The sequence below is a fragment of the Leuresthes tenuis genome, unplaced genomic scaffold, assembly GCF_036924035.1.
Source record: "Leuresthes tenuis unplaced genomic scaffold, fLeuTen1.0.hap1 SCAF_9, whole genome shotgun sequence".
Lineage (NCBI taxonomy): Eukaryota > Metazoa > Chordata > Actinopteri > Atheriniformes > Atherinopsidae > Leuresthes > Leuresthes tenuis.
In genome coordinates this window covers 35,695,209-35,720,033 of record NW_027325363.1, presented here as the reverse complement: position 1 = coordinate 35,720,033, position 24,825 = coordinate 35,695,209, and the positions used below count along the sequence as shown (strand labels likewise).

The 24,825-nt window shown below is 40.4% G+C and overlaps 1 protein-coding gene across 1 annotated transcript in view; it reads left to right on the top strand.

The window, feature by feature from the left end:
- brip1 (BRCA1 interacting helicase 1) overlaps positions 1-24,825 on the top strand; it is a 50,556-nt gene that overhangs the window by 2,523 nt on the left and 23,208 nt on the right. Inside the window, exons 5-14 of the mRNA XM_072393162.1 lie at positions 2,466-2,599; positions 2,757-2,891; positions 14,290-14,556; positions 18,586-18,807; positions 18,976-19,175; positions 19,267-19,399; positions 19,653-19,807; positions 19,889-20,066; positions 20,214-20,354; positions 22,791-22,952. Of these exons, the coding sequence (XP_072249263.1) occupies positions 2,466-2,599; positions 2,757-2,891; positions 14,290-14,556; positions 18,586-18,807; positions 18,976-19,175; positions 19,267-19,399; positions 19,653-19,807; positions 19,889-20,066; positions 20,214-20,354; positions 22,791-22,952 (1,727 nt within the window). The remainder of the gene's footprint in view (positions 1-2,465; positions 2,600-2,756; positions 2,892-14,289; positions 14,557-18,585; positions 18,808-18,975; positions 19,176-19,266; positions 19,400-19,652; positions 19,808-19,888; positions 20,067-20,213; positions 20,355-22,790; positions 22,953-24,825) is intronic.

Genomic DNA, 24,825 nt, shown 5'->3' with positions numbered 1-24,825 from the left:
TTTAAACTTTATATGTAATGCACTTTGATCACAATACTCAAAAGGTGCATTTAGGTGTGATACTGTGCTACGAGGAAGACTTGGTAGAAATCACCAGTGTTTAACCAGTAAAAGTGAATTTATCCCATGAGCTGAATATTCTGTGTAATTCCCAGTCAGTGTTCTGTAAAATGCAATGCCAGCAGTATACAGTGATGTGGAAAAAAAGTGCACCCTCTTTCAATCCTAAGGATTTATTTGTCAGGACAACGCTGCACGCTCTTTGGAGAACATGCAATATGCAATGTCTTTGTTGAATTTTGCAGTTAGAATATGACTTGTGATATACGCTAATCTCAGGTGTGTTAATGAGGGCTGTCTTCCACTTCTACACCTGTGCATACAAGTTAGTTGTAGAACACGCACACAAGCAGAACTTTTCTCTCACTGAAATATAGTTTTCATTAATACACCAGCTTTTCCTATTTCAAGTCAAAATGCCTTTTTTTATATATTGATATTGCCATAAAGATACATTTTCTATATATTTTTCAGCCCCAAGCAGGACATATTAAAATAATCCTCCTGATCTTACCAGGGTGCAGTACTATAACGCAGGTTCAATGTATCCACGGTATTGTTAGGTGATCTTGTGAAGTGATACTACAGCACTGGTCATCAAGTGGGAGTGTCAACCCCCAACTCTGAATGTGTGCACTGTTATGTAAAATTAGTGCAGTTGACATCAGATAATCAGCCACAATCATGGATTTCTAGCAGGATTAAAATCAACACAACTGCTGCCAAAGTGGGAAGAATTGCTGACAAAAACAGATGCTGATAGTTTGCATTAGTTTGTTACAAAGTCCACATCTGACCATGGGCATGTTTAATGAACAAGCTGAGCAATATCACTGCCGTGCCATTAAAGCACAGGTAGATCTGATTGTGTATTATATAAAATTATTGCAATGCAGGTGTGAAGCTTTGAAGGAAAGAATGTGGGGAGAAAAAAAAAAGAGTAATGTTAGTTTGAAAGTCTTAAAAGATAAACGAGTCTCTGTTTTAGCCTACAGAAACATTCTCTACCACCGACACATTTGTCATGTAAATGCTGAGGGAAAGTTTGAATTCAGTCTTAGTTGGATACAAGCTCTCACTGCCCACAAAGCAATGTTTTCTTTTAAATTTCTTTATATGCAGTTTTGTTCATTCAAGAGAATTGATTGGTTGTGAGGCAGTGCCTATAAATGAAATGATCTAATCTGCTATGGCACAGTTTAAGTTTCCAACATAGGTTACCATGGCGATGCAACCTGGTAAGAAGTGAACCAGCTTCACGATACTGAAAGTCAATAGCTGAACCTGAAGTTACCTCCCGAAGCCTCATCTAGCTTTGTTATACAGGCCCCTGGTTTTAAGATTAGATATATAAACCCTCAGATGATCAACAGCATATGATATATTAATGTATGTAGTTATTATTTAAAAAAATAAACCGGTAATGGGTTGGACAGGTCTTTCATTTCTTATATTATTATTAGTGTTGCTGTTAGTGTTACTCTGCTCAGACTGATGGGAGACATGCTTGTTTCCATAGCGATAGCGGCGCCTGAGAAATTTCCATTCTACTTTTTTTCAGCGTGAGAAATACCATGTGGCGTGTGAGCGTGAGAACATGTTGAAATTCGATGTAAGCATGAGCTTTCAATAAACTAAAACTAAAGGTTAAGATAAAATATTTCTTTATATTCGCCGCGGTGTGCGGCTTTATTTTCATACAATGCTTGCATATTGTCCCTGTCTTATCAGGCACTCTACTGCCATTTATCATATCCGCCGGGGACCCAAAATGCTGCCAAACAAATGATTTGAAAGTGGTATTTTCATTCTGGCTGCTTGCTGCTTCCCCTCCTGCTCCTTCTCTTCTTCTTCTCCTTCTCCTTCTCCAGGTTCTGGCAGGGTAGGCGTAGCAAAGGCGCATTACTGCCCCCACAGGTCACAAATAGAAGTTTGGATAGCTCACTAATCTTGCGAGACAGATTTTTAACTCTTGTGAGATCTCGTGGCACGATATCTCGTCACACCCCTAGTGGATAAATGTTCTCACTACAGAGGGATGGACTCTTGCTGAGATTTTTGGAAATGGCCTTATAACCCTTTCCAGATTGATGAGCAACACCAGTTGCTTCTATGAGATCATTGTTAATGTCTTTGTGTCAACACGCATCTGAAAGGTCCATACCAGCAAAGCGTCTGCTTTCATAGAGCTGCTCACACTTGCTGATGATGAGTTATTCCACTACTATGGAAGCAGTATGGGTGTACTTAGTTTTCACACACTGGTTCTGTATTCTGTCTTAGTATTTTGCTCGATACATGATGACACTGTGTAACATGTTGTGTTCATTTGAGGTTGCTGTTTATTTTTCTCATTTATGGTATTTATACGAGGTCTACTTTGCGTCTGTCATTGGATGTTTCAGAGGAGTCTCAAGCTAAGAAACAGTCTATAGCCTCTCGTCTGTCTGAGAAGTTCCAAGCTTCTCTCAGCTCTGACTGTGAGAAAGAGGAGGACTTCCAACCAGACAGGAAACGCATTCGTACTGCAGAGCACAAGGTAGTCACTGAAAGTTATGTTTCCACTGAAATAACCTTTTAAAACATTTAAAAGGCGATACTTTGCTTTTGACATCATAACTGAGTACACACACATGCACATATGTGTGTGTGTTGTATTCACACTCAATGAAGTGAACATTCTGTTTGTTCCTCAGAACCACAAAAGGCAGCATCTACAGCATGGAGTCATATTCTTAGATGATGAGCCAGGGCTTGAAACTCAGCAATCGGGTCCTCAGAGTCGGACCACAGCGCCAAGCAGCCCCGCAGCTGGTTTGTCATCATGCAGTGTAAGTTTATTCTTTGTATGAGTCGTATTCCCGAGTATTATGGTTCTGCCAACACAAGGGGGCAATGTTGTCTGTTTCTTTCCAGTATGAGCCACTACTTTGCACCTCCTCCGTCATGATCCAACCTCTTACTGACTACCTGATTCATGGACAGTTTGACATTGTACATCTAGTATTTTTTTCTTTCTGTACAGAGGGTTTAAGGGATTTTTTTCCTTTATGGAGCATAAAGATTTCCTGTACCACCAAGAAGTTCCATAGTGGGAGTGTTCCTCCTAAACCTTCAGGCACATCTCCAAGGCTCAAAGTGCAAAAATGCTATAAGCAAATAGAAGTATTTAACAGACTTTTTCTTTGCCAACATTAATACACAGCTGTATTATCTCATTCTTTTTTTGTCATGTGTTCTTTAGCCATTTCCACTAATAAATGGCAACTCTGAAATTTTCCAGTTATATTCTGGGTGGACTGCATGTGAGAATCCAGCATGCACTCCTGACTTCATGCAGATTCTACTTGACCAGCTGCATTGTATCAGTGGGTGAACACAGCAGCAAATTCTCCAAAGATTTTAAAACAAATGACAGTATATGGACTTAAGAATTGATGTTTCATACATTAATTAATGAATGTTTCTTTTCTCTGGACCTGTATGTTTAGATAGGTGTGGTATCAATGTCGTCACAAAAACATGCTTTATGGACCCTCTTGTGTCATTCTTGTTGTGGTGGGAACAGAATACTACAATTTCCACTGCGTAACTTTTGGATCTCATCCTGCATCCTCTACACTTAAGAGTCTCATCCATATTAACAGCTATGACATTTTTATCTGTAACTGGGATTAAAATTCCCTGATATGAGGTATATGTGTGACTGGCGTTTGGAGAAAGTCCTGCTTGTACCAGCATGCACATTCAAAACCTTATGTCATGGACATTTTGATGAAATGCAACTGTCAACTACATAATTAAGAGAACTTGTGCTTTCCGTGAAATGACTTACCAAAATGTTAGCAGAGGGATTGGTCCAGTGTGGATGCTTGTTCACCTGATACAGACACGAAAACGAAAGAGATAATTGTGCTTCAAATGTCTGTTGCACACTGTCAGATTGATAAAAGTCCTTCAGACTCTCTTATGGATCAGTAGAATGGATTCCTGCGTTTTTTTTCATTTATGAGCTCACTTTGATGGTTTCACTTTCCTACAGTTTTCCTGCTGAATCTTTTTTTCCTCAGAATTTCAATTTAATATCACCACTAGGTGGCAGTATACTCCACCAAATTGACAGTCTGCTGCAGCTTGTAATTTGAACTGGCTTGAAATGAAATATTGAGCATTGATTTTTTTTTTTTTTTTAGTTCCGATGTGCTCTCCTACATTTGATAAAAACAATATAGTTTGGTATGTATTTTAATCAGATATTTACTCATTTTCAAGGCTGTGTTATCTTTGCTCAGTTTAGAGATTTTATTTGATTAGGGAAAAAAAGCTAAATCCCTACAGAATCAAAAGCACATTTTCCAGGGATGGGTGAGGGAGCATCCTGATGTTGGGATGTTCACTTCAGACTGTCGGCTTTCTCTTTAAACACTGGTCAAAAGAAAGGAATCTTTTTCATTCTCCCTTGTCCATTAGATAGCCAGTTCGTTGACAGTATAAGTTTTCTGACACTTGTATAATGACCTGATAATTGTAGACTGATTTTATCCTTTAGAGATGTACAGGTCCCCTTTTATGTATGCAGATTATGGTATGAAATGGTAGGTGGATTTTCTTGTTCAGTGGACCTAATTTCAGCACCAGGGAAAGACTTGTCTATGTTTTCATTACTTCATGCCATCTTTAATCAGATTGGCCTTAAATGAATCAAATGGCTTATTTTTTTTTCATTTTCACTGCTCCATTTGCAACTCATGCATTCTAATGGCCTCCATTTTTTTATCATGTAAGTTTTGTTATTCACACCCATCATTAACGCTGAACATCTCTGCTCTGTTCTGAAACATATCACAATGTGCTTTTTGTTGAATAACTCGCAAGTTCAGGAGGTTTTTTTTTTATTTTCATGTCCAAGTGACCAACAGGTTACCCATAACCAGACGAGCACTACCGTACAGTAGCTTATACACAGCTCCCAGAGATTTAACTCTCGTAACTGCATTTTAACCTCCCACAGGTGTGCTGCTTGGATTGAAAGCTCTGGATGGTTGGAGGTGGAAAAAGAGGAGGGAAAGTAAAGTCGAAAAAGCGCATTCATATTTGGTTTCACTTTAGCTACATGACCTGGGCTCTTTTGTCCTGCAAGCGCTGACTGATGGCCTGAATAGGGCCCTTTGAAGCAAGCTCCAGTTTTAATTAAGAGGGTTTGCCTCGCTTGGGCCGCTGATCTGTGAAAGCCACAAGGATAAATATTGAATGGGGTTCACCCGCTGGTTACTGCGCCCGAGGGATAAACAGGTGCCTTGGAGGGCAGATATTTGCCTGGGGCCCTATGTGCACAGTGTGGTCATATCAGTAGGAGGGGGTGTTGGGTGTCATGTCTTCCAAGGTATTGGCTATTGAAGCCCACCCTTATTGGAATGAATTCCAAGCCCTCGAAAGCTGTGGAATGAGGAGCAAATTGGTGTCCAGTGAGAGGCGCCAGGGATACCTAAGCGATGCCTGCGGCCCCTTGGTGCCCTCTTACTGGCCCCCTGGAGTGTGAGATTTCCATCTCTCAGGTGTTGGCTGGGGCAACAGAAGCCTACCTGTGAATATTCTGAGGTGTTCAGTAACACCACTGACCTCTGTTCTGTCAGTTCAGGTAAGCTTTAGCTGCTGCATACAGTATGATTACACTTGCCACTTTAAATATGCCAAGAAAACTTACTGAATCTGTTCTCAGTTAATGTGGTATATCTGCAGAAAATCAGTCTATTAATGAAGCACAGAATACACTTGTTTCTAAATAGCAAAACATTCCTCCGTGTAACATGGCGATTGACTTTTGAAACAAAGGCACGCTCATTTCACCTGAGGAAGCACACTGTTGGAACTGTTGTGTGCTGAAAGGACCGGTATATTCTTGTGGCGAGTAGAGCTGGCGTCCTGCTTGCCCCTTTTGCTAGTTATCTGCATTCTTTTCAAGGGGGTGTCTGCTCTGGGCTGTGGGGCCAGGCTTGAAACCTTGTTGTCTTGGCATCTCGTGAGGCACCCGCGTAAAAGGATACTCTTGTGTCAGCTGTTTCCTGCTGCAGCTTTTGACAAGGGCCTCTATTCATCAGCATGCCCTTCTACACTCCCCCAACCTCTTTCTCCTCCCCCCACCTGCCAATGAATAAGTAATTATTGGTCGTCTTGGGGCAGGATATTTGGATGGCTCTATTTAATGTGGCAGCAGCAGGTAAGGTGATCGGGCCCTAGGCCCGGGCTGTGGAGCGTAACTGTTCCAGAGGAGAAAGGTAACTTGAACTGGTGTTGGGGCCCTGCAGCACCTCTGTTTATTTTTCACATGGGCTCAGGGCTCGTTATCCCTCTTAACTCTGAGAGGCGGCTCTCTAAGAGCTCTCTCTGGCCTACACTTCACCACACATTGTAATATTTGATGGGCAAACATGGTTGGAAAATCTGAGCCGCTGGGTAACTTGAGCTACTCTTCTGTCATCAGAAGTGCTACCTTCTGATCCTCATGATAAGTTGCAGTGCATGACGTCACATACCATTCCTTCTTGTGTTGTATTTATAGAGGATCATTTATATAGGAATAAACTTGTTTGCTGGACTTGAGTTATGTATGCATATATATACATGCATACATATATATATGGTTATGAGTTATATTTATTCTTATGTTTAAAACTACACCATGTTGTTTAAAACTACTCCATGAAATGAACAAGGCATGCATAGAGGAGACATTTTCTACAGTATATACTAGTTTGATGAATATGAAGTAAATGTTTGAAAAATTATGAAACAATACACATTAGGAAAGTTTCCATCAGCTGTATTTAGGTGAAGAAAGTAGGCAGTGCAGTGATATCAGAGGGTGGCATGTTACTTGTGACTGCAGTAAACAGTGGAGGGCACACAGGTTGTTATTGATGCTTTTTATGTGCGGGGCAGCTGTAGCTGCAGTAGAAGGAGACTTGTGCACCCCAGGTTTGTTTCTTCAGTAAATGCATTTATTCTGGCTACACGAGTTATCTATCTGCGATGCAACAACTCTTTTTTTAGGGATGCACCGATCCAGCTTTTTTAATTCCGATATCTGAGTTTTGCATATCGGTCGATATCCGATGCCATTGTTGAATTTACAAACTGTATACCTCACTATGTGGAAGACTTCAGGTTTGTCTTAAATATTTGCCAACTAAAGTTATCCTAAAATGAAACAAAATATTAGATCTACTTGTTGATAAAATGTGAACCAGTTGATAATAAAATAAAATGAAATAAAAATTAGAAATAAATTTAAATAAATAAAACACAACACTGAAACAGAATAAGTAGTTTTTACATTGAAAATGTACATTCAACGAACAATTTAATTCAATTAAAACACAACACAACAACAATAAAAACAGAAACACTCATTGAAGGGCTGGGCTGTGCGGGGCTGAGCTGGACAGGACAGGTTAGGGGCTGGGAAGGGCAGGACCTACTTGGGCTGGACTGGGCTCAACGGCACATTGTGCAGCTGTGGTCAGAGCACCTGATTTTCCTTGGCTTTCTGAAAAAGAGTTTGATTTGAGAGTTTTTGCTACCCAAGCCAGCCGTAGTGAGTAATGCACTTCTGGTCATTTTAACAAAAATAAAACACCCGTTTTTTCTTTTTTATTATTATTATTATAAAGAAAACCATAAGGATAGAATTTACGCTTTTATTTTATAAACAGGAACTGAACCTCCCGTCACTATAGATCACTTGAAACCACCGTAACTTTTAAATTACGCTATGGCGCCGGTAACATCAAATATTAAAGCTTTTTCGTGTGAGAATGTAGCCATTTAGTTCCCCATTGTGCCGGCAGTTTATCCAAATAACGCTTGTTTGCACATTTGCTCCGACGTGGTGGGAGAAGTCCAGACCAGCCGCACCCATTGGCAGATTTAGCAATTTGGGGACCCAACGCGAACTTAGCCAAGGGGCCCTTCAAAACCGTTCTTTTAACACAAAGGGACCCGTCAATAGGCTACTTGCATTAAATAAAGAGTAGAATGTGAGAAATAAGTTTCAAATATAACACCAGTACGTATCAAAATGCAAAATATATATATATATTTTTTAAAGAAAACTCACCAGGCAATTGAGTGAGTGAGAGAGTGAGAAAGAGACAGAACTTAGTTGGAGTAGTAGAGAGTACAACAAGGCATATTAATTAATTCTGAATATGCTTACTGAAGTATGTATCTGTGAGCTGTTTTTCTTGAATTCTCCACAGATGCTCCTTTATGACGAGGTCAAATTGAGCCATCAATTGCACTTGTCCCAGGAAATTGCCATGTTCATACAGCCTCTCTCTGTGTCCTTTAAATGCAAGATTATACTAAGCTAGATGGCTAACAATGGCAAGCAATCTTTTTAAAATTTCTTTCCATCTAGTAGCTTCAGCATTTATGAGATCCTGTCTCACATGATCAATAGCTGTGCCACTTCGAAGGTGAGTGCTCAGTGTCTGCCAGGCATCCATGTGTGAGACGTGTTGGACAGACCTCTCATGTTGCTTAAGATGAGCTTGGAGGTTTTTCCAGTTGCTAAAGCCGGTGTTGGAGCTCAGCTGTGTATGTCCATCACCAAAAAGCCAGCAACAAAAGCACATGACAGAATCCTTGGACTTGCTGTAGACTAGCCAGGACCTGTTGATTTTCTCCCTGTTCCTCATTAACATGAAGTAATTGACTTTTGTGAATCGCCGACCTTCGTTTCGGGGGAACTCTAGCTCGAGTTGAACAGGTCCTTTCATCACAATGTCGCACCGTTCCCTCTCGTTAACAACCGTTGGCCACAGCGCCGGGTCATCTCCCAGTTCTACGTCACTTTTGCGGTGTTCAGAAGACTCTGGGCTACTCACCAACTCATCAACTATGTCTTCCAAATTGTTCGGCTTGTTATCCATCAGCTCGTCTGATAGCTCATCACGTACAGGTAGCTCCCCTGAATCTTCAACAACCGGCTCGACATTAACGTTGTTAGAGTCAACCGGTGTTGTTGACACAAAAAACTTTTAAGTTTGGAGTGTGTAGCATTCTTTTGTTTTGTTTCCTCCCGCTTTCTCCTTTTATTAGCCCCACTTGGATATTGTCGCTTCATTTTAAGTTAACTGTCAACAAACTGTAGACAGTTAACCGCTGAGGTGATCTACGGTCAAAACTTCACCGTTGTACCGGTAGAAGAATACGAGCAAACTAATTTACCTGTAGCTTTTTGGAGATTAAACGCGGGCTGGATAGCTTCATTTTGGAAGATAAATGTAAACATCAGTGGCAGCTACGTTAGCTTATTTGAATGAAAAGTGTAAAATGTAAATAGCATCCCACAGTGTGCAGAGAAACAGACAACAGGCATGCTAGATTTTTCAAAGGGGGGCAGGGACCACAATAGTTAGTGCAGTCTCTCATATAAGCTGTGTGATTCCTCTGTGACTTTTTATGTACTTGTTGAGAGAAGTATTAACAATTTTTTTTTTTTTTTTTTTTTTTTTTTTTTTTTTTTTTTTTAGAAATGAAAAAATGGATCGGCTGTACTTTCCGATAACCGATCTTATATTTTGTCAATATCAGGACCGATATCCGATCCAAATATCGGATCGGTGCATCCCTACCTTACTTAATGAGGGTGGGTTGATTCAGATGGAGCACTACTGAAGGCCTAGGTGTGAAATGCATGGCCCACCACTGTTCTAGATGCTGAAGTACTGTGGCACTGTATGGGAAAGGCATACTCCAGCTCCCAGTATCTAGTCTAGTAGAGGAGTTTAAATGTACTGAAGTTAGGACAGAGCTCCTGTTAGCTGGGAGTAAAGATGTGGCAGTTAGTAAGGTGGTTCCAAACCCAACCAAGGGGAGCAAATGGAATCCAAAAAAGAGCAGATCAGGAGGCAGAAGCAACTCTTAGACATACAGAGATTGTGGGTAATGTTCAAATAGGCCGGGGAGGCTTGGGGCTTGGGCCAGGCAAACCGGTGTGGAGTAGAGCAGGTCCCAAGGAAAAGAGAAAGCGAGTTGTTGAGCAGGTTCGTAGACAGGAGGAAATGTTAAGGGGTACAATGGCAGTGACTCAGGCTAAGCCTGATTGAATTGGGAAGGTGTAGAGAAGAGAAAGCTGAGTTGGAAAGATCTGTGGAGTATGGAGGAAAGGATTATTAGATTTTTGATAGGGGCAACATATGATGTATTGCCAACTCCCCAGAACCTAAAACTCTGGGTAAATGGAGACCCGCTATGTTCGTTATGTTCAGGTACTGCAACTCTTAAGGCACATTCTGTCAGGTTGTAAGGTTAGTCTGTCACAAGGTTGGTATACGTGGCGACATAACCAAGTATTAAGAAGCTCAGTTGCAGGTGTTGAAGATAAACAAAGGCAGGTGAATTTAGGGTCCAAGGTGAAGAGTGGCAATTCAGTTTGTTCAAGAGGAGGAGAAAGTTAATAAGACAATAAGGAGGCAAGGCAGCTTAGAGGATGCTTGTGATTGGGAGATGCAGGTAGATTTAAGAGGAAAGCTTGTTGTTCCCCAGGAAATAGCTTCTACAAACCTAAGGCCTGATGTAGTCTTGTGGTCTACGAGTAGAATGAGAGTCTATTTCATAGAGCTGACTGTTCCTTGGGATGAATTAGTGGCAGAAGCATATGAAAGGAAAACGCTTGGGTATGTAGAGTTGGGGGCAGAAGTAGAGCAACAAGGATGGAAAGTTGGGATCTGTCCAGTGGAAGTAGGATGTAGATTATTTGTTACAAAGTCTGTTGTCTCATTGTTGAGGGAGTTGGGTGTAAGTGGACAGAGTGTGAGGGAAATAGTGAAGGAAGTTTCAGATGAGGTAGTAAAGTCCAGTCAGTGGATTTGGATTAGAAGAAGCAATAGTAGCTGGGGCCCAGCAGGGGGAGCAGGGTAAAAAGATTCTTGTAAAAAGCAAGGAAGAAATCCAGGATATATTTAAGAGGAGGGTGTGGCCCATGTGAGCCTTTTGAAACCAGGCGGCCATTTCAGGTGAGTTGGCCTGTATGGTCTTGTTTTTGCTGGCATTTTTAGTGACTGTAGGACTGTTTAGGTGAGTTTGTCTGCTCAATCTGCTGGTGTGTCTTGTCCTGCCTCCACCCCTGGCACCCTCTATACTTTCTTTACCCCCTACCCGAACCAGGGTTTGTATCCCCACCCCACTATGACTGGTGTGCAGTTGGTGAGAGGCTGGGGCAGCTTGTGGTTGTGGAAGGAAAGATGGTTGGTATGGTGTGAGGAGCAGTGATGGCTGGCATTAGGGGAGTGACTCTGGGACGCTAGTGATCCCTGTCTGGCCTAATGGAGGTGTTGTGGACCTAACTAGATGAAACACTGATGAAAGGAGGTTCCCACATGATGATCCCAATGACATGTTGGTCAGCACTGCTCACTGGTTTATATAGAGATTACAGGGAATTATTCACTGAGTCTGCTCCATTTTTTTCTTTAAGCACAAGTTTCTTGTGTTTACCTTTTTTACCCTACAGATGAAGTACCCAACATGAACAAAGTGGTCTTCATATGACATGTGATTGCATTGTAACATCCCTATATAAGGAATTAGGATAAAAATTTGAATTAGGAATAGCTGACTGACCACAGCACACCAGTGATTAACAGTCAGGTAAAATCTGTCTAATTTACCAAGACAAGAAAGGTTTAGGAACTTCTGGACAAACTGCCTGAAAGGTATGTGACTAAAAAAAAAAACCCCACAGTGTTTCGTATTGAGAAAGACTTTATTACATTTCTTCACAATTTTAATTTTGTTTTAGGCTTTGTTCATTTAAAGTGGCAAAAAAGTCTGATTTTGTGTATTTTACCCAAATCAATATTGTGCTTATTTAGTGTATTACTATGTATTTGATTACTTCACTCCATTACTAGAGTTGCACAATATCCACGGTACCCCGCAGTGCAAAATCGTTATGGTTCCTACTATACTAGAAATTCTACACAACGGTACTACCGTAAGTTTCCACTACACAACGGCCGCCTCGATCATCCTCCCGGCTTCTCACCGCTTGCTACGCCCTTGTAAACAAACCCACACAGCAACCAATGCGACCGAACTACATGGCTGCTGAATGATTGGCTGTTTGCCTGTTACTGGTGGCTTCTGGGATATGATAGGCTGTTTCCGCACGCTGGGTTGTTAGCTGATGGGCTGTCCGTGTGTTTCTGACGGCGAGAACGAACTCCATGTAGACAGCTCCACTTTGACAGAAATTCGGTCACAAACACGAGACAACACACACACACACACACACACACACACACACTCACCATGGCAGAAGCACTGGGCCTGAGTGGCGAGTATGCCACAGCGTGCTTGTGGCCCCACTAAAAACAAACTCCAAAAGCCACATTTGGAACTATTTGGGGTTTAAACAAGTCACAGACGGTAAAGCAATAGACGATGGCCGTCCACTGTGCAGGCGCTGCCACCAGCTATAGGAGCCAAAGAGGCAACACATCCAACCTCATAAAACACCTGCAGTGTCGTCACCCAGATTTATATGTTCAATACCAGGTTAGTACTTCCTGTTTATTTTCTAATTGGCTAATATTAGGCCATGTGCTCCGTGTACAGGCTGAAGAATGAAGAGTTAAAATATGTTAAAGCACCTAGAAAATACATAAAAATATAGTTTTCACAGGGAATCAGTTCCTGTTTATTGCATTTTGTCCTCTATGGTTTATTATGTTGGAGAAGAAGCATTATTGTCAAATAGATTTTTTAAAAAGACAATTATTTATATTAGTATTATGTTTATCGTGTACATAACAACATACGTAATTAATAAGTATTTATAACTTGTACAAATACATTGCAGTTCATGAAAAAAAATAATAAAAGGCTGCAGTGTCGCGATAATACCCGGAACCGTGATACTTTGTCTGATTATAGTATTGTGGTTACTTATTTTGGTATCGTGACAACTCTATCCATTACACAGTGCTAATCTTTCGTAACTATTCTCTCCAGGTGCTGTGATTTCTTTACACAGTCTGCATCCAAGTGTGTTTGATTGTCTCAGATTTAAAAAGCCCAAGCTATTACGCGATGTAGGCAACTTACAGACACTTATGATATGTATGACCATGATAAGATAGTTTATGCTTGTGAAGTACTAAATGGTCAAAGAATCCACCATTTGGAAGAGATCACCACATAAGAAGGATCAGTTTCATAAGCGTTCAGGCTACACTTCACCTGTGAGAGGCGGGTAAAAAGAATTCATTATGTTTCTGGGCAACCAATTACGAAGTAGCTAGATTTTCTCAGTCGCCACGGTTGTGGCCTATCATCTTTCAGACCCAGAAAAGGTCATCTGGTGCTGAGTGACAGGACACCTTATGTACGGATACACATTCTTTATTCTTCTCAATGTGTTTTCAAAAGAGTATACAGGACAATGTGTCAGAAGGCCCATCCAGACAACAGTACTTACAGTATTTATTTGTTATAATGCATTAAAAAGCCCAACATTCAGACTGTCATGACTGTAAGTAGCAATAGAGTGGATACCCTACAAGCAGGAATCCATCATGAAGCAGAGACTTTAGTTGGTAATTTAAAAGTGTTTTATAAATGCTTATATCAGGCCAAACTTCAGAAATGAACAGATAACCTGTATTTCTGTTGTGTGGTTAGTTTTTTATGCATGCTGCTTGGAAATGGTATATAGGGTTAATTGTGTCATCTCAAAATATGTTTGATCTTTTGGCTCACAGCCTAAGGCCCACTGACCTTAAAGCAGTAGTCTGGTAGTATGTTGGCGTAATCTGAATTTTGAGCCTCGGCCACTACAATACCAAGCTTGATACTTGATAATGCAGAGTAACACTATGTGTTACTGAGCAGCGGCTCTACAAATCTGAAATGAGTGCATTTTCTTTATTTAAAACCAAAAAAAAAGCTTTCACAGTGTTTTAAGGGGGAGTTCTAAAATGACTTAAATTATCTGGTTATTTTGTGCATTTTTGACTCCATCTTACAGTTTGTGATACTGTTTAACACCTGTACTTGATTTGTGCTGTTGACACACATACAGACAGAAAGCCTCCTCGCAAGGTAAAAACAATGCCAGCTTTGCTGATGCAGCTGAAGATCTGAAAGTAAACTATAGCATGCAGAAGGATGTTGAAATCAAGCTGTTAATCTTTGAGCAATTGCGTCTTTTTCTCCATCCAGGCCCTTGAGCCCTGTTCCTGCTGCCCATGTGCTTCGGCCAAAAACGGTCCAAAGGACAAAGATGGCAGAAAGAAGATTCCCAAGATTTTCTTTGGCACACGCACGCATAAACAGATAACCCAGATTGCGCATGAGCTGAAGCGCACTGTTTACTCCAATGTGCACATGACCATCTTGTCCAGCAGAGACCACACCTGTGTCAACCCAGAAGTGGCGCCTCACTCCAACCGCAATGAACGATGCAAGGATCTGCTGGAGGCCAAAGATGTGAGGAACACACACTTTCACAGTTTCACATAGCCTTGTAAGTCACACCCTCTCCGAGATAATCTTGAAGGACGCAACGTGGTCATCCATGAAACACAATTGTTACAGCACACTTGCTGGAAAATTACAACATGGAATAGGCTCAAACTTTCTTCAGTTTTATTCCAAATCTGAAGCTTGCTCAGGAGTTTTTCCAGTGCTCTTGTAAACCAGAATAGACTAAGCAGCCAACATCATAGCCTCAGAGAAGCAATTATGCACAATTGGTTCACAGGACTCTTTGACACACTAGAATGTCAAGAACCATTGAGCAAGCTTTTTATGAGACTTGAGACACTTGTAACCCCCTATACTGTCCCACAGTTGCGGCGCCTACTGTAATGACGACAATTATGCTGTCATTGGAAGTGTTTGACTCCCATGACAATTGTCTCACTTTGTCATGAAATGGCTGACCCAGAAATAACCCCTTACTAGAGATGGTGTCGCTGACATTCTGTGCGTTTATAACCTCAGGGTCTCGGGCAGTCAGTGTCAGGTTACCTTGCTGTTCAGACAGACAGAGATTCACACAGAAACATTGTTCATCTAACGTTGTCTTCAGTTGTAACACCCTCCCTCAGATTTCACTTTGCTAAAAGCTGTTCTGATGGTGGCAAAAGACTGTTAATCCCCAAACTCCTCTTTTATTCAGCACACAGGGTTCAGTGTCAGCCAAGTGCCCAATCTTAGCACACCGTTTATAGAGGGACAGTTTCATCCAGGCACTGTTATTGTCTTTGTAACCTAGTCCACCCATATACAGTATTTGTGTGACAATGTCACCATAAGCTGTTAAAGTCATAAAGAACAGGGAGGGACGTCTAAAGGGGCACTGCTGACAGTAATTGGGGGTTTGGTACATGAGACGCTCCTTCTTGACACATCACCTGTTTTCACTGTATGAGTGTTTGTACATGAAAGCTACGACAAAAGCTTAAACACCAGATCACAGACAGCTTCTGAAACACCGTGTCACCTGTGGTCAAAGCTGAAAATAAAGAAAACAAATTTTACATCAATGAAGAATAGAAAGGCAGATTAATATTTCTATCCATTTAGTCAATTCTTCAGTTATCAGAAAATGAATCAGATGCACAGTGAATTTGACTTATTTTTATTGGGAGAAAATGGCACAATTTAGCTCTTCCAGTCCTGAGACAACAAAACATTGTAAGATGTTACCTTAGGATTTTGTAAGACATGATGGGAACTTAATTTATACAAATACTATACTACACATTTTTTTTATTAAGCATCATTCAGTTAAATTCAGTTCAGTTTTTATTATATAGCGCCAAATTACAACAAATGTCATCTCAAGGCACTTAAATAATATAGTCTAATTAAAGCCAATTGGAGTTCAATTCATTATAATCATAATCCAATGAAATCCAATTAATTAATTTAAAAATAATCCAATTAATTCATATAGAGTCAATTAAAAAAAATAATATCCATAACACCATTCAAAGGATACCTGTTGGAACAGGGAAACACAAGTTAATGACCACAATAATGTCACATGGACATGATATCATTTGAGAAATTAAACAGGGGGAAAAAGAGAGCAAAGTGAGGAAAGGTGTGACAGATGAGGTCCCCCAGCAGTCTAAGCCTATAGCAGCTTAACTATGGGATGTTTCAGGATTACCTGAGCCATCCCTAACTATAAGCTTTATCAAAAAGGAAAGTTTTAAGCCTAATCTTAAAAGTGGAAAGGGTGTCTGCTTCCCAGACATTTACTGGCAGCTTATTCCACAAGAGAGGGGCCTGATAACTGAAGGCTCTACCTCCCATTCTACTTTTAGAAACTCTGGGAACAACAAGTAAACCTGCAGTTTGAGAGCGAAGTGCTCTGTTAAGAAAATATCTTACAATGAGATCTTTAAGATATGATGGAGCTCGGTCATTAAGAGCTTTATACGTAAGGAGAAGAATCTTAAATTCTATTCTGAATTTAACAGGGAGCCAATGAAGAGAAGCTAAAACTGGAGAAACATGATCTCTCCTGTTAGTTCTCATCAGAACTCTGGCTGCAGCATTTTGGATCAGCTGGAGGCTTTTCAGAGGATCTGTGGGACAGCCCAATAATAAAGAATTACAGTAGTTCAGTCTTGAAGTAACAAATGCATGAACTAGTTTCTCTGCATCACCCTGAGACAGGATGTTCCTGATTTTAGCAATATTACGAAGGTGAAAGAAGGCAGTCCTAGAAACCTGTTTTATATGTGCGTCAAATGATAAATTCTGGTCAAAAATAACTCCAAGGTTCCTCACTGTAGAACTAGAAGCCAAGGAAATACCATCTAGAGTAACTATATAACTAGACAATTTCTCCCTGAAGCGCTCAGGTCCAAAGAGAACAACTTTTTTGTCTGAATTTAGAAGCAGAAAGTTCTGAGTCATCCAGGTCTTTATGTCTTTAAGATATGTGTGGCGTGCCTGTTGCCACTGCGGGTTCTCTCAGAGAGACTCAGAGACAGCGGACGGTTCAACGTATAGTTTATTTAACCCTTTTCACGAATGTGGAGTCGTTCGCAGGCCTTCCCTCCCGGTTCGTGCTGCCGACTCCACTTCAATCTTCTTCCAGCTCCAGCACGAGTTTTTAAAAGAGGAGAGTGATTAGACAAGTGACTGCCGGTCTACTAATCACTCACCTAGTCCTGCTCCCCAGAGCTCTCTCCACAGCTCTCTCCTGCAGCTGATGCACCACACCCCCTCCACAACATGTATGTAGTCTGACCAACCTATTGGTTTCATCTGGTTTCATAGATAAGTACAGCTGAGTATCATCAGCATAACAATGGAAATTTATGCCACGCTGTCTAATAATGTTACCTAATGGAAGCATGTATAAAGTAAAAAGAATTGGTCCAAGCACAGAACCCTGAGGAAGTCCATGACTTACTCTGGTGTGTGAGGAAGATTCTTCATTTACAAGAACAAACTGGAATCTATCAGATAAATATGACTTAAACCAGCCTAATGCAGTTCCTTTAATCCCAATAACATGTTCAAGTCTCTGTAACAGAATGCTGTGATCGATCGTATCAAATGCAGCACTGAGATCCAACAGGACAAGCACAGAAACAAGTCCGCTATCAGAGGCTAAGAGGAGATCATTGGTAACTTTCACCAGTGCTGTTTCTATCTTCCCAGACTAATTGAGACTCTTCTAAATTAGAGGAACGCCACTGTCTCTCCAGCTTTCTTGCAGTCTGCTTTAAAGCAGCTGTGAATTATACCAAGGAGCCAACCTCTTCTGACTGATTACCTTCCTTTTCAGAGGGGCAACATTGTCCAGTGTTGTACGCATTGAAGCTATAGTGCTGTCAACAAGAGAGTCAAGTTCTACTGGAGTAAAGTTTAGGCAGCCGTCCTCTGTCATATCTGCACATGGCAGTGAAGAAAAGGATGATGAAATCAACTCTTTAAATCTGGTTACAGTATTCTCTGATAGACACCTTCTATATGTAAAATTCTTCTCAGAAGCTATAGTCAAGTAATGTAAATTCAAAGGTTTTTCTTTTGTTGTTGTTTTTCAGTGTGCTCCATTACTTGGTATACTAAACACTTGGAAATATCCTGGTCCTCTTTTGGTTCACAACTAACGCCACCTTTTATGACTAGCTGTTTTAAGGGCCTGGTTATGTTCGTTAGTCCAACCAGTTTTCATAATCCCTATTTTAAGACCACAGATAATCGAGAGGGAGCAATAAAATAAAACAGTTACTGCTGTGTTTGTATCACTGTTGGGTAGAACACAAATTCAGTTAAACTTGGGATAGTATAATGGTATGATTGCCATCTTTCATGTAGGGGACCTTGGTTCAGATCCCTTGCATAAAAGGTTGTACCTCCAGTAGGGGTCCTTAGGCAAGATCCCCTTTCACTACCTGTAAGTCGCTTTGGATAAAAGCATCTGCCAAATGCATAAACATGAACCACCAATTTTCTCTGTTCCTTTTAAAAACATGTATGTTATAGGGAAGATCATGTCGGTATTACCACGGTGTCCAGAGGATGAGGGACCAGCACACACTACAACGGGTCCATGGACTGTACGACGCCTGGGACATCGAGGACCTGGTCACACTGGGCAAGCGGCTTCGCTCATGCTCTTACTACGCTGCTCGTGAACTTATGCAGGGAGCCTCTATCATCTTTTGCCCATATAACTATCTGCTGGACCCTATGATCAGAGAGAGCGTGAGTAGAGTTTTCAAAATGAATGTGAAGGACCTGTAGAGCCATTTGAAGAAAAAAAATTGCATGGGATGGAAACCTTTTCAGATGTTGGTCATAGAGCACCTTTGTAGATTTTAAAGACTAATCAAGTCTTTTCCATCTCGTTCTTCCAATCTTAATTTCCACTAGATGGAGATTGACCTGGCAGGCCAGATCTTGGTCCTGGATGAAGCCCACAACATTGAGGACTGTGCACGGGAAAGCGCAAGCTTTACGTTAAACCACAGCAGTCTGCAGATGTCCAGAGATGAGCTGGACAGCATGGTGAACAACAACATCAGACGCTCCAAACACGAGCCTCTGAGGGACTTCTGCTACACTCTGATCAAGTCAGTCAGTTAGTGACTTTATGCACTCTTCAGCATCTCACTGTGAGGAACCTGACTTTTACTCTTTTCTGTTTCTGTGTGCTTAATGTAGCTGGATCCAGGAGAGCCAAATCTTGTTGTCTGAGCGTGGATTTGAGAGTGCCAGTAAAGTCTGGAATGGAAAGGATATCCTGAGCATTTTCCATAGTTTGGGCATCACAGCTGACACATTTAGCATCCTGAAGGTACTTTACATACCTTCCCTATACTTGTTGAAGAATTCTTACAGCCCCCCCCCCCCCCCCTCCCCCCCCTATATATTTATAGGTGAAATACAGTGTTTTGATCCTATTTAAAGATTTTTGACTATTATATTTTTTAGGTAAATGTGATTTATTATTTTCAAATATATGTTCATATTTTGAATAAGACATTTTGTATTTATCGACAACAATTAATCGACAAAACAACTGTCTTGCTCAATTTTATGTTTGACAGCAAAGCTTGGCTGCAGTGTTGGAGAAGGAAGAGCGTGTTGGTATGGTTAATGGGAAAGAGGACATGGTGCAGGTCCCAACCATCAGTTCACCGACCTCAACTGTCCTCAAAAACCTTTTCATGGTGCTCGACTTTCTCTACAGAGACAACTGTCGGTCAGAGAAAAACTAAAGTTTTCTAAGTTATGCAAGTTCCTCAGATTAACAATCACTCAGGTGTGCTCTGTTTGTCTTAAGGTTTGCTGAAGACTACCGGGTAGCTCTGCAAAGGAACTACGCGTGGACCAATCAGGTTCCACCTGATGTCCCTGATGCCCAAGGTTTTTTGGTTCGCCCACGCCCCAGACTCCGCCATAACATGCGTATCAAGACAGAGGTCCTTACTCTGAGCTTCTGGTGCCTCAACCCTGCTGTGGTGAGAGGCTTGTTATGGCAAACCCAGATATGTAGTCCACAATAACATAAAAAAACGAGATATGTTGGTTAAACTGGCGAAATTAGGATGACCTATTCAGGTTTGATTCTGGGACGGTTTACTTCAGTCTGTGTTTGTACTTCCCAGGCTTTCTCTGACTTGAGTGGGTCTGTGCACAGCATTGTGCTGACATCCGGAACCCTGTCACCCATGGGCTCATTCTCCTCTGAACTTGGGGTGAAATTCACCATCCAGCTGGAGGCCAACCATGTGATAAACAAATCTCAGGTAAATAAAAATTTTGTTGATGTTTTGATAACAAATGAACGGTGGCTCTGAAGTAGAAAACACAACGGCAAATCAGAAAACGCAACGGCAAATCAGAAAACGCAACGGCAAATCAGAAAACGCAACGGCAAATCAGAAAACGCAACGGCAAAACAGAAAACGCAACGGCAAAACAGAAAACAACGGCAAAACAGAAAACACAACGGCAAAACAGAAAACACAACGGCAAAACAGAAAACACAACGGCAAAACACAATTCCAAATCAGAAAACACAACGGAAAAACAGAAAACACAACGGAAAAACAGAAAACACAACGGCAAATCAGAAAACACAACGGCAAATCAGAAAACACAACGGCAAATCAGAAAACACAACGGCAAATCAGAAAACACAACGGCAAATCAGAAAACACAACGGCAAATCAGAAAACACAACGGCAAAACAGAAAACACAACGGCAAAACAGAAAACACAACGGCAAAACAGAAAACACAACGGCAAATCAGAAAACAAAACGGCAAATCAGAAAACAAAACGGCAAATCAGAAAACAAAACGGCAAATCAGAAAACAAAACGGCAAATCAGAAAACAAAACGGCAAATCAGAAAACAAAACGGCAAATCAGAATACACAACTCCAGATCTGAAAACAACGGCAAAACAGAAAACAACGGCAAAACAGAAAACAACGGCAAAACAGAAAACACAACGGCAAAACACAATTCCAAATCAGAAAACACAACTGCAAAACAGAAAACACAACGGCAAAACAGAAAACACAACGGCAAAACAGAAAACACAACGGCAAAACAGAAAACACAACTCAAAATCTGAAAACACAACTCAAAATCTGAAAACACAACTCAAAATCTGAAAACACAACTCAAAATCTGAAAACACAACTCAAAATCTGAAAACACAACTCAAAATCTGAAAACACAACTCAAAATCTGAAAACACAACTCAAAATCTGAAAACACAACTCAAAATCAGAAAACACAACTCAAAATCAGAAAACACAACTCAAAATCAGAAAACACAACTCAAAATCTGAAAACACAACTCCAAATCTGAAAACACAACTCCAAATCTGAAAACACAACTCCAAATCTGAAAACACAACTCCAAATCTGAAAACACAACTCCAAATCTGAAAACACAACTCCAAATCTGAAAACACAACTCCAAATCTGAAAACACAACTCCAAATCTGAAAACACAACTCAAAATCAGAAAACACAATTCCAAATCAGAAAACACAACTGCAAATCAGAAAACACAACGGCAAATCAGAAAACACAACTCCAAAACAGAAAACGCAACTCCAAAACAGAAAACGCAACTCCAGATCTGAAAACGCAACTCCAGATCTGAAAACACAACTCCAAATCTGAAAACACAACTCAAAATCTGAAAACACAACTCCAAATCTGAAAACACAACTCCAAATCTGAAAACACAACTCCAAATCTGAAAACACAACTCAAAATCTGAAAACACAACTCCAAATCTGAAAACACAACTCCAAATCTGAAAACACAACTCAAAATCAGAAAACACAATTCCAAATCAGAAAACACAACTGCAAATCAGAAAACACAACGGCAAATCAGAAAACACAACTCCAAAACAGAAAACGCAACTCCAAAACAGAAAACGCAACTCCAGATCTGAAAACGCAACTCCAGATCTGAAAACGCAACTCCAGATCTGAAAACACAACTCCAGATCTGAAAACACAACTCCAGATCTGAAAACACAACTCCAGATCTGAAAACACAACTCCAGATCTGAAAACACAACTCCAGATCTGAAAACACAACTCCAGATCTGAAAACACAACTCCAGATCTGAAAACACAACTCCAAAACAGAAAACACAACTCCAAATCTGAAAACACAACTCCAGATCTGAAAACACAACTCCAGATCTGAAAACACAACTCCAAAACAGAAAACACAACTCCAAATCTGAAAACACAACTCCAAATCTGAAAACACAACTCCAGATCTGAAAACACAACTCCAAATCTGAAAACACAACTGCAAATAGGCCATGATAACGGCAAATCAACATCTGCATTTTTCATAGAGCCACATTTGTTCAGCAGATTTAATTGTTTTACCATGTGATTTTCAAAACCTTGAGACCAGAACAGGGACTGAATAATCAAAAGATTTACGGGATTGATACTATAAAATATTTATACACCTAACACTTGTAATTATTACAAAAAAATTGTTGGATGTATTTTTAAAAAAATGCAGATTTATCATCAAATATAACAGGGTAGATGTGAGAATGTTTAACTTGTGGCTTGAACAGAACTCTGTGATTTGGCACACATTGAGATCAAAGTTGAACTGATTTGAATCAAGTGGAATTAATTGAATATATGTAGTTAAGCTTCATGTCATTTTTTTTTTTCTCTTCAGGTTTGGGTGGGCACTGTTGGTGCAGGACCCCAAGGCAGAAGACTCTGTGCCACCTTTCAGCACGCTGAAACATTTGCTTTTCAGGATGAGGTGGGTGCCTTGCTGCTTCACGTCTGCCAGGTGATGGCCAAGGGTGTGCTCTGCTTTTTGTCATCCTACAAGGTAAGTGATACCACCATCACCACCACAAAAAAAGAAAAGATTAAACATATGCTACCAATCCTAAAGAAAACGGTTACCAATACAGACAGGCCGAAATAAATGAATTAGTAAAAAACACTGTAAATCAGGATGTAATGAATTGAATTGACATCCAAAACTACCATATTTTATAATATGTAATTGTTTTTGTCTTTGATTTTATAGATTAAACTTTTCTGTGATTTTTGAGTTTCTAACTGAAAAACTAATTCAATATAGAATCTATGTAAAAAGCCTGCATTTGATCATTCTAAGTGAACAAACTCCATTCTGCTACTGTAATATAACAGTGCCGATATTTAATTTTTTTCTTTCTTTTTCATCTGCAGAATGTTGATAACTTCATCATGAATGTGATTCATATTTCTTACCCAGTACTTTCTAGATTTACACTCCAAATATCGGAGATTTTCTTGAATTAGCAGTACACTTTTGGCCTCAACATGATGTACATATTTTACCACTTGGGGGAGCTAGACACCACAAATGAGTGTAATTTCAAATGGTTTTGTCATTTGAAGGCATTTATACAGTATAAAAGCTGTTCAATGCAAAATAAGTAACAGATCTTAAAGCATGTACTTCGTTGCATTATTTCCTGCCGCTAAGATGCTGCAGTAATGCATGTAACAATAGATCCTCTCTAATCAATAAAGGCACTTGTCAGGAACTTGTTAAATGGCGTCATCCTCACAGAACTGTATCCTCTTTCAGTTAATGAGGGCACTTCTGAAAGCACACTCATAGACACTTTGTCCCCTTTTGTTTGTTATGCATTTTTGCTCATGAATAATAAATATCCACTGTAGCTCAGTTGTCACATTAGCTTACTGAGGACTAAGTGGATTTCATCTCATATTGTGTTTGTTTGTCCACAGTGCACATGTTGTATGTGGTTAGTTAACATACTTCATGTAAGGTGCTCAATAGATAGAAATGTAAAGTGATTTATTTGTTTTAATTCCCTATAACATGATTCTGTCTTTTTTGCTTAAAACCCCTGAAATGAAAACACTCACTAATGTTGCAGAGGACAAAGATGAAAACCAGTTTAGCCTTCCCACAGAACAGCTTCCTTGTATAGTGTACATTGTTTTACTTAAAATCATCTCACAATCCCTCCTTAAGGCAACAGACATGCCTTAAATAATAAAGGCAGATAAGCTCTTATTGTAAAATTGAATCAACGCCTCCTCAGCGATGATGACAGACTTTTCCAGCTTGCCCTTGGCAGTTTTGGTTCTTGCCCAGGGCTTATTTTAATATTTCATGTTAAACTGGAATTTCAGCATGTCTCATCCAGTCATCATTGGTATGATTCCTGTGCACTTCTTGTTTGCGTACTATCCAGTTGCATTCTCAGCTGATGATACCCCCATGTAAACCGAGGGAAAGCTAAGACTCTGGACCTTGCTGTTTTCTCGTTTTACCTTCCCTTTTGTGAGACCATGTTGCAAGCCAAGCAGCAACTAGGAGCCGTGAGATGAATTTTTATTATTGATAGCCATGTAGGAGTCTTTGCTCTCTCAATGCTGATGCATAAATATTTAATCTGCAGTCAGCTCTTAAAGATAAGGAGATGAGGGGATATGAAGGGCTGGGTATTAATTGGAGCCCATGGAGGCTTCATTGGTGCCACTGAGTCCCGTCTGCCCTCTGATGTGTGCATTTGTGTGTGTGCTTAGAGAGGATAGGACATCTCAAGACATCTTCATTCAGCGCACTGAGGTGATGGCTATCGGCGCCTTATGCACAGTCGGTTCTGTGAAAGACAGAAAGGGCAGTAAGATGTGTGGGCCTGCAGGGTCAGAGCACCTAGGGCTCACACACATGA